This window comes from Lucilia sericata, unplaced genomic scaffold, assembly GCF_015586225.1.
Source record: "Lucilia sericata isolate MDLA Ls3-8-SP2 unplaced genomic scaffold, ASM1558622v1 Contig000062F_arrow, whole genome shotgun sequence".
NCBI lineage: Eukaryota > Metazoa > Arthropoda > Insecta > Diptera > Calliphoridae > Lucilia > Lucilia sericata.
In genome coordinates this window covers 253,706-265,000 of record NW_023994097.1, presented here as the reverse complement: position 1 = coordinate 265,000, position 11,295 = coordinate 253,706, and the positions used below count along the sequence as shown (strand labels likewise).

The 11,295-nt window shown below is 30.3% G+C and overlaps 1 protein-coding gene across 1 annotated transcript; it reads right to left on the bottom strand.

Annotated features, from left to right (window-relative positions):
• Positions 1–5,604: 5,604 nt before the first annotated feature.
• Positions 5,605–11,017, bottom strand: LOC119616206. The gene is made up of 4 exons (XM_037972535.1): positions 10,885–11,017; positions 10,043–10,717; positions 6,388–6,477; positions 5,605–6,225 (listed from the first exon to the last, which is right to left on the bottom strand). Exons 1-4 carry the CDS (start codon positions 10,894–10,896, stop codon positions 5,620–5,622), a joined length of 1,383 nt encoding a protein of 460 aa, XP_037828463.1. The 5' UTR covers positions 10,897–11,017; the 3' UTR covers positions 5,605–5,619.
• Between the last annotated feature and the right edge of the window lie 278 nt (positions 11,018–11,295).

Genomic DNA, 11,295 nt, shown 5'->3' with positions numbered 1-11,295 from the left:
AAGAAAATATTATAATAGTTAGAGTCTTCAAATTTTGTCGAAGCAACTTTAGTACAACATTAGGGGGCGTGGCACCTCCCATATAAATTAAATACAAAAATTCGTTTATCTTGGAAACTATTATAGTTAGAATATTAAAAATTTGCACTAGTAACTTTAGCATCCATGTAAACATTTTGGGAAATAAATTGGCGGACTATCCATGAGGGGAGCAGCACCTCCCATATTAATAAAATACAAAAATTGGTTTATCTGGGAAACTAATAGAACTAAATTCTTTAAATTTTGCACTAAGAACTTAAATATTCATCTGAACATTTTGGAGAAAAAAGAGCGGACTTTCCTAATGTGGGCTTGGAGCCCCCATATAAATTAAATAGGAAAATTATTATATCTGAGAAACTATTACAGCTGGAATCTTCAAATTTTAATTGAAGAACTTTGACATTCATGTGAACATTCAGAGAATAACGGGCGGACTTTCAATGGGTAACTTGGAACCTCACATATGAATTAAATACAAAATTTCGCTTCAAATACTGCAAGAAGAACTTTATTATACATATGAACATTTTGGAAAAAAAGGGCGGACTTTCATCTGTTGGCTGTGAGTTCCCATATGAATTAAATAGAAAAATTCGTATATCTGAGAAACTATTAGAGCTAGAATCTTCAAATTCTAGATGAAGATCTTTGACATTAATGTGAACATTTAGAGAATAACGGGCGGACTTTCAATGGGATCTTGGCACCCCCTATATGAATTAAATACAAAATTTCGTATATCTGGGAAAAATTAGATTTTTTTTTGTAATTTGTCATCGTTTACATTAAAATCTTAATTAACGTTCGGAAAAAATGCATCTCTGGAAAACATTACAGTTAGAATCTTCAAAATTATTAAGAAGATTTTTTATTTATATTGCTTTTAGGGTAGCAAAGCACACTGGGTATAGCTAGTCTATATATATAAAAATGAATGTGTGTTGGTTTGTTTGTTTGGAGCTAACCGGCTGGACTTTTTACTTCAAAATTTTAAGTGGGCGACGTGCCACTCCCACATTCAAAACAAGTATTAAAAGTCGCATATCTCAGAAACTGCAAGAGTTGGAGTCCTCAAATTTTGTATGGACAACTTTGACATCCATAAGAACAATTTTGGATAAAATGGGCGGAATGCACCTTTCTTATGAAGAAAATCTTAACTCAGTATATCCTCAAATTTTGTCGGAACCACTTTAGTGTCAATATGATTCTTTGAGGAAAGAGTACTATTCGTAGGGGGCGTGGGACCCCCATATGAATTAAATACAAAAATTCGTTTATATGGGAAACTAGAGCAAGCTTCTTAAAATTTTTCACGAAGAACTTTAATATTCATCTGTACATTTTAGGGAAAATAGGTGGACTTTTATCAGGGGGTCTGAAACCCGCCATATGAATTAAACAGAAAAATTCGTATATTTGAAAAAGCTATTAGAGCTAAAATCCTCAAACTATTAGAGATAAAATCCTCAAATTTCAAATTGGCGTTGTCGTTTGTCTGGGAAACTATAGACGTAAAATCTTCAAATTTTGAACGAAGAAATTTAACATTTATTTTGGGGAAAATAGGCTGATTTTTATTAGGGGGTGCTGGTACCTCCCATTTGAAATAAGTAGAAAAAACGTATGTCTGGGAAACTATTAGAGCAAAACTCGTTTGACATCAGTGTGAAAATTTGGGTAATAAATTGTCGGATTAGCATATTAGAACATCCCGTATGAATTAAATAAAAAATTCATATATCTGTGAAACTATTAGAGCTAGAAAATTTTACATGAAAAACTTTGACATTTATGTGAACATTTAGAGAAAAATGGGCGGACCTTCAATGGGACTTTGGCATTTTCCATATGAATTAAATTATTATATTATTCAAATTTTTCATAGGTTACATTAAAATCTAAATTAACGTTTGAAAAAATTGGCGAACTTGCAATAATTTGCGTGTCATCGCCAAAATGTAAAAATGTATATCTGAAAAACTATTACAGTTAGAATCTTCAAAATCATAAAGAGTTTTTTATATACATTGAGTTTAGGGTAGCAAAGCACACTGGGTATAGCTAGTGATAGATAAAAAACAGATAACATATTCAGTTTTAGCAGCTCAAAATACATATATTAAAAATAGTCGAATTGGTTTCAAAAGTTTTTACAAATCTTCATTTCGTTAATTTTATAAACGAAATGAGAATTAGTATATCAACTCATTAAGGCCACGCAAAATTTGTTGCCAACTCTTCTGAAAGAGTCTTTTATGAGACCCTTTTCAAATCAGTTTTGACTAATTTTTGAGTAATTTTTAAGTGCAATTGTTGTTATTATATAAGAAACTATTTTAGATCTTGCAACTGCTTGAAATATGATAAGTTCTTAAAACCATCATATTTTAAACACGAAGATGATCAATTTATAATTGCTATACATTTTGTTATTGTTTTTTAAATAATCAGTTTTAAATCATATATCAGGATTATTTTCGAATAATTTTTTATTAAACACCAAAAGGAGTCAAAAAGTTTACTGATTAATCATTAGGGTGATCGATTATTAGACATTTTCCAAAAACCCGTTTTCAAATAGTTTGAATAGTTGACATTTGAAAATAACCGGTTAATTTTTTTCAAATTCAAAAAAACCGTTAACAGGGTTTCATTAAAAAAGCTCTTTAAAAATCGTAAAAATTGACATTTATGTTTTTATTTGTTTAATAAAACATGGCCAGAATGATTTTTAACATTTTAAAAGATTATAGATTAAGATCTTGGGGGCTAGATCCAACTATGGACCGAGGTTTATACAATTAGAAAGAGTGATTAATATCCTATAACAAATCATTGTTGTTAAATTTTATCTTAATGCATTTATCTCTAACAGATAAAAAGTTACAGATTTATGATCAGAAAACGACAAAAATTTCCCACTGTGTGTAGGGTCAATTAAATCCTGATGAAATTTGATAGAGAGATTTTAGTTCATAAAATAATTTGTTTTGTAGAAATTCGTTTTTACAGGTTTTCTGAAGCCAATCATTAACTTAATGTTATTTTCGTAAAAGTCTTATATAGAGGATAAATGGACCAATGATTTTAATTTTTTACAGTTGAATTCATAATTAAAAAAATCCACATTTTTTACAGTTTTTCATAAAAAAACATGGGAAAACTATAAGGATTTTATTTCAAAAATGCTTTGACTTCAAGCTTAATATTGGGGAAATTATTAAAATTTTTTCTGGCAACACTGATTAACACAAAATTGGTTTTCGATCGATATCGAGCGGCTTACCATATTACTGCAGCAAGCACTTCTTTTTTCGGGGGGATCTTTTTTCACATTACACTAAAAAATGAAATGAATATAATCAGAACGTTATGATTGAACTGATTAAAGTGATTTAAAGTTATGTATATGGTCATGAAAAATCTACTTTAAAAATGTCAAATGACCAAATTTAGGTATTAGAGTAAATTTGTAATGGTTTTTATACCTTATCGCCTAGGCGCAAGTATAGATTTCAATATTGACTGTATTATTTGCCGATTATAATCGGCTTAAGGGGAACTTACATGGATCCAATATGCAACAATCCTAATGAAAGTGGATAGGGAGATTATGGTTCCCTGTTTATGACGAATTTTATTGCTGTATATTTTTATGTTATGAACTTAACAGACTTTGTTACAAAAGATAAGCTTTCTGATAAAATTCGTCAATTTTAATATTTTGTTTTTAAAAAGAAATTACTTCCTTAAATTCGGAAGATCTCGTCAATGGCCGGTGTTACTAAATGGGCTATATCAAAAATTACCCTGATAATAATATATGACTATAAGTATTGCTTGGTATATCAAAAATATTAAATTAGTAATGTTCTTAATGGGTATTTTAAGATATCGTGTAGAGTCTAAAGATGTCTACAATATTTATTCTGCTCTAACCACTGTGCAGTAGGTATGTTTGTTTCTTTCTAAAAGATGTTGTTTTAAGTAATAAATTTAGTTTTTGTTTTGCATTGATGAAAGTTTCTTGATTTGTGTTTTGCATTAAAACTTTTGTTAGACAATTCTCGAGCTTTTTATTATCAAATAATGAAATGAATGAAAAATACAGCCAGTCAACAAACTAACCAACAATCCAGTCAGTCAGTTAGCGAGTCGGTATTCCATCTTTTATCTCTCGGACAAATTACACACATCACACGGATAATGCGATCTAATAAAGATTCAATGAAACACACATTCTTGTGAATTGTACAAAACGGCATCTAAATAATGCAGTAAGTAGCAGTGAAAAAGATGCATCCGAAAGATCTATGAACTTTTATTTTCAAAAAGAACTTTTGCATTTTAATTCGAAATTAAAACAAGTTTATTCACCCATGGAAATATTCATTTGTCCGTTTGTTTGTTGCATTTTTTTTTTTGACTGCTGGTACTGGTTGGAATCTTAGGGTGCAATGCGAATGAACAATAATAATTTAACAAAAGATCTTTTCTTCGTCTTTTGTTTTCCGACGGTGTATTTTTTGTTTTATACCTTTTTAGCATGGTGTAAAATCGAAATAAATTGTACAAAGAAAACTTAAGGTATTATTTTTGTAGAAACTTTGTGTGTTTTTATCATTTGCCAAGAACACAATCAAAATCCGTTGATCAACATTTGTGTATTCAACAAATACATTTTGTATTTTGCAGTATTTTACAAAATGAGACAAGTAGAAGAGTGGATGGTTGCTTGATTTGTTGATACTTACTTATGAGTTACCAGTTTTGTCTACTCTAGAGTAAAGTAGAGCAGATGAAGGGTCATTATGAGAAATTCCGGCAAAGATCTAACTACAGCGATAAGAATGGACAAAAGTCTAAAGTCACTCCAATAAGAAAAGAGCCATCTGTAAATAATAATCAAATCAACAAAAACAGTTCGAGTGAATTTTATTTTTCTTCTCCAAAATTTTTACTCTAAAGGGCAATGAACAATTTAAGATTTTTTTTAAAGTGTGTTATCCGAAAAATTGTAGGGGTGTTGCCAAAATTATATTTATGTGGCATTCTACCGCGATATCACCTTAAAAAGATGATTTCTTTGTTGTTTGGAATTTTGACAAAATATAAACGTTAAATCAGTTTTGTTTATTTTTTTTTACTAGTAGATACAAATATAGTCATAATGATTTGAAAACAAAATCATACACACAAAAAAATTAAACAAAGTTATGAATTTGGTGGTATAATGTTTCCACATTATATCTAAAAATACCTACATACTATATTTAAAAATAAAAACTGTTTAAAGATATATTAACTATCCGTCCATCAGGATTGAACTGAGCTTTATTTTTCCATAACTATACTGAATGGTGAAACTCGATCTACATTTAGAAAACCATTCTAGTATCAATAAATCTCGCAATAAGTTCAGCGTTGTGAAAAATTTTGATTTAAAAAAGTTGTGTACATTTTTTCAATATCAATTTTATTAACTTAACATATTTTGATTTTTATATATCGTTTGTACTCGTAAAATAAATATACGAATATATCAACAATTTATATCGTACTTTTAATAACTTAATGATGGTATGAAACAGATGGAGCAGCATAAGATGTATAATGAGTAGGAGCGGAATAGTGAGCGACTGGAGCGGAGTAGTGGGCGACTGGAGCGGAGTAGTGGGCAACAGGAGCAACAGTCTTGACTACGGCAGGAGCGGAGTAGTGAGCTACAGGAGCAACAGTTTTGAGTACAGTGGGGGCTGCATAGTGGGCTACAGGAGCAACAGTTTTTACTACAGCAGGAGCGGAATAATGAGCTACTGGTGCAACAGTCTTGACAAGAGGTTCACGGTGTACGACAGCATTAAAACCATTGTGGGCATCAGCAGTGTATTGAACAGTACGTTTGTAGCCATCAGCATCAATCAAAGAGTATTCACCACGCACTACATCACCATCACGTTCTTCAACCTGGCTCTTGGAATCACCAGTCAATTTGTCATCAACACCATAAGAGAATCTGTACTGAGGATGAGGATCGTATTCCTCTGACTTAACAACAACCTTTTGTGCAACAGCTACGGGAGCAGAATGTACAGAAACTGGAGCAGCATGATAAACTTGAGCAGCTGGAACATAACCGGCGCTGGCAACAGCTACAAAAGCAAGTGCGAAAACAAACTGTAAACAAAAAAAAATAAACTAATTAATATTTGTTTGATTTCTTACAATTGAATTCAAATAATTCGATTGTTTTTTTTTAACAAATACAATTTTTGCTCGTAATGCTTAATTTGCTTATTGAGAGTCACATGACAACAATTTGCGTTTATGCTTGTTTACCTTAAAAGCCATGTTAAGATAATTGGTAGTTTGGTTCTTTACTGAAATGTATACAAGAAACGAATGATACAATTTGAAAGTAATCGCCATCTTTTATAGCAATTAATTTAGATCGATTTTGATTTTTAATTGTAAGTAATTTCTTTGTATTTAGACATACTAATCTTTACCATAACACATGTTTGTATGTATTGTATTATTTATGGTTTAAAGTAACATATAGTTATACTTCTGTTTGTAATAAATATATATGTACATATATGGATGTCTTTAAAAATTACAGATGCCAATGATTAAAGAACTGTTTAAATAATTTTCACTAATTCTAGTATTATTTTGTGTGCTGATCCCGGAAATGACACTAAAAATGTAGTATCACCCACCAATTTCTACATTTTGATATCATAGTCTCCGTGACTGTATACTTGTGTCTCAAATATTAAATTTTTTTTAATTTTACAGTTGCGAATATTGACCGTCTCTGGCTCTAGACTTACCCCCATATTCATAAATGCTTAAAAATATTCATAAATGCTTAAAAATTTTATTTGATTTATATTGTAAAAGCAAATACAGTGGAAAAATTCGTATTATTGAACAACACATTTTGTATGTTTAAATTTAAATAATACACATAAAATATTGGATTTTATTTATTTTTGTTTTATTTTTCATGAAAAATTACATAACGGAACAAAATATAATAAATGTGTATTATTTTAAATAAATTTCTTGTACATAAACAGGCATAAAAGGGACATATTTACGTATATGAATTGTTAATTTTGAAAGTATCGTGAAATGAGATATATGTAGAAGGTTTTAAATTTTAATGTTTTTAAAAAGATGTGTGCCAAAGACAATTTGTAATTTACATATGTGTTCTAAAATGTATTAAAATGTTCAGATTACATAAAACTTTTATTAGAAACTTGAATGGAATATACAACAATTCTCTAATTTATAATTTTCTGTTAAAAATTAGAATAGTTATCCTTAAACCCATTGTTTGGAATGTGGAGTCACACTACTTTCAAAATTAACAGTTAACACATACATATGTATATAAATATCATTTTACTTATTAAAAAATCCATCATTTAACATCGATGTTTATTACATTGTAAAATGATTCTTACGGCTTTTTCAATAACAGTGCTTTTGAGGCTTCAATATTGTTCTCAGAGTTATTGTCGGGAACTAATAAAATACTTTCCTCATTGGCGTTATCATCCAATTTAATTTCTTCTCTTGGGTCATCAAAATTCCAATAAAATAAATTAATAACACTAAATAATTGTTGATTTGTAAATATACATGCAGTAAATTGTGTGTATAGGATTTTTAAAAATACAAAATACTTGTAATAAATACAAAAAAACTTCAAAAACTTCATACGTAAATAAAACCAAAATTCCCATAAAAAATGCGTTATTCGTACTATCGAACAGAAAAATTGTGACTTTATTCGTACTATAGAGTAGACAATGCAACAATTTTGCCATTCGTATTATTGGATATTCGTAATAAAGAGTATACGTACTATTGGACGTCCACTGTAATTGGAATATATATTCCATTGTCGTTCCAATAATATATAACTCATAAAAATCTTTTAAAAAATGTAAAAGTTATTACAAATTCCTTAGTTCATATACATAAACTGTGAAGGTACAACTCAAGCTACCCAATATTGGGAAATTTTCTTGAAACCATAGTGAAATATTTTTTGTTTTCAACCGATTTTAATGAAACTTAGAAAGAATATATAATGAAGACCCTTATTTATGATGACATTGAAAAAAAAAAACGAAAATAACCCTTAAACGTAAATATATTTGTATTCTAAATATTCGAGAAAAACAGATATCAGATTCAGTTTTAGCAGCTAAAAATACATTGAAATCAGTTGAATTGGTTTTAAAAGTATTTACAAACCTTGATTTCATTGGCCTGTGTAATTATTGAATTTCAAAACCCTAATGTGTATCGTTATATTAAATACTTATTTGCCTTCATCTTTTACGTAATGTAACCAGCCTCTATTGGTAAGTGTTTTCATAACAGTGTGTCCGGAAAGATATCCTATAAAATTATGAAAACTAACAATATTCACTTAGACTATTATGATTAATATTCACATGAAGGATATTATTATTTGTATTTAATATTTTTTATACACGGAGTATTTCTTCGAAATACCTTATTCGCTGTTTACTTAAATCAGCTCATCAGGAAACCTTTCCTAAATTCTTGGAAAAACTCAAACTTATAGTAGACTATTTTCATAAACTAAATGAGAATTCAAAGAATTTACTAAAATCATTAAAGTTTCATTAATACATTTCTATTTTTAATCTTTCTTACATTGCAATTCCACAAGTGGTTGACTCTTCCCACTCTAAGTGTAGGTTCCCAGCGTTAAAAACCATTAAATTAAATCGTTGCAGTCAGTGGTGATGCTTTCTCTTCCCACATACATATGGGGAATTTCATGTCAAGTGACCCAACTCAAAAAATCGATTTCGACGAAATTTGCACTAAAGTTAGTACTATTAAATAGTAGATCAGACACAAATTTTCAGCTCTATCGGTCAAGAACTGCCGGACTTATAGGGGGTCAAAGTTGGACATTTTGGTCATACAGGGTTTTATTCAAATGTGTGTAACTTTTCACCTATTGGTCCTAGCAAAATTGTCCAAGTAGTTCAGATAGCTATTTCTTCATTGTTTCCAAACAAAATTTTTTTAATTTTTTTTATTAAATGGGCCATATTTTGCTAAAAAGAAAGATACAGCTGAAAATGTGTGTCTGGCCTACTATCCAAGAGTTCTAATCTTGGTGCAAATTTCATCCAAATCGGAAGACATAGATTGTAAAAGTCGGGTCACTTGACACGAAATTGCCCATATTTAAAATTAAAGTTTCTTAGTTAGCCTATCTAACCTAGTATTTGATCTGTCAACATTTTGTGTAGAAGAGAAAATACAGATAAAAAATTTGACAGTCGTATGGCTCTCTTAATTTTTTGAACTGTTTCAAATATGCATGCTATCGCCAATTTATCAAATGCTTCAGAACAATCTACGGATTTCAACAACGATTTTGCCAATAACATCCCAAATGCAAAAAAAAACTTGTCCAGATACTTATTAATATCTAACATATGACCGTTAGGATGAATGGTAAAGTAAGTTTAAGAAACTTACTTACTTCATTTTTGGACTATGTTCACTATAGCTTACATCATGTTTTCCCATGGCCTCTTGTATGGGAGCTAGGTGAAATAGTGAACAAATATTTTAATACCAAACGTGTAAACCTAATCAAGCGAACAAATTTTAATACATTCAGCATCCTGGCTCCATCCGTTCGGACCCTATCGAACTTCCAACAGATTAAAAGACATACAGTGCTAAATCTTCTCAAAAAGAACTCTGAATACATGTATATATACTTTTGTAGGTCTACGACCAAAATTTCGATGTGCTAAAAAACGGAGTTTAGAATTCCATTTTACATAGAATGAAATAAAAAAAGTTGTAATTATTATTTTTGAATTGATATTAACTAAACATATTTTTATTTTTTTTTGTACTCGTAAAATAAATATTCGAATGGATCAACAATTTCTATCATAATTTCAGTCATTTAGTGATGGTATGTAACAGCTGGGGCAGCATAAGATGTATAATGAGATGGTGCGGAGTAGTGAGCCACGGGTGCTAAGGTTTTAACTACAGCTGGTGCTGAATAGTGTGTGTAAGCAGGAGTTGCGTATTGAGCTACTGGAGCTACACTCTTAACTACAGTAGGAGCGGAGTAGTGAGCTACTGGAGCAAAAGTTTTTACTACAGCTGGAGCAGAATAGTGGGTAACAGGAGCAACGGTTTTTACTACAGCGGGAGCAGCATAGTGAGCTACAGGAGCAACAGTTTTTACTACAGCAGGAGCAGCATAATGAGCAACTGGAGCAACAGTCTTGACAAGAGGTTCACGATGAACGACAGCATTGAATCCATTGTGGGCATCAGCAGTGTATTGAACAGTACGTTTATAGCCATCAGCATCAATCAAAGAGTATTCACCACGGACTACATCACCATCACGTTCTTCAACTTGGCTCTTGGAATCACCAGTCAATTTGTCATCAACACCATAAGAGAATCTGTACTGAGGATGAGGATCGTATTCCTCTGACTTAACAACAACCTTTTGAGCAACAGCTACGGGAGCAGAATGTACAGAAACTGGAGCAGCATGATAAACTTGAGCAGCTGGAACATGACCGGCGCTGGCTACCGCTACAAAAGCAAGTGCGAAAACAAACTGTAAACAAAATAAATAAAAAATTAATCAATTAATATTTGTCTGTTTAATTTCTTGAACTTGAATTTGAATGATTTAATTTTTTAACCAAATAAAATTTTGCTTGTAATGCTTATTTGTATGTTATTATTGTCGCATGACAACAGTTTGCGTTTGTGCTTGTTTACCTTAAAAGCCATGTTAGGATAATTGGTAGTTTGGTTCTTTACTGAAATGTATACAAGAAACGAATGATACAATTTGTAAATAATCGTCAACTTTTATAGCAATTAATTTAGATCGAAATTCAATTGTAAATAATTTCTTTGTATTTAGATGGCGTAAGATAAAAATGTGCTATTTAATTATATATTTTAGGTATTTGAAAGTTACGAAATAAAATTAATCTTTCGTATTAATTTTTTCCTCTATCTTACATATATGGTTTGCCTGTTGTTGCAGATTTCCGGTTTAGAATTTATTTTTAGTAAAACATGATGATTAATGAATTATTGAAAATTGGATATTTAAAATGAAATTTTTGCCTCAAATGTAAATGGAGCAAATATTTTTATATTTTGAAAATAAATCGAATAACA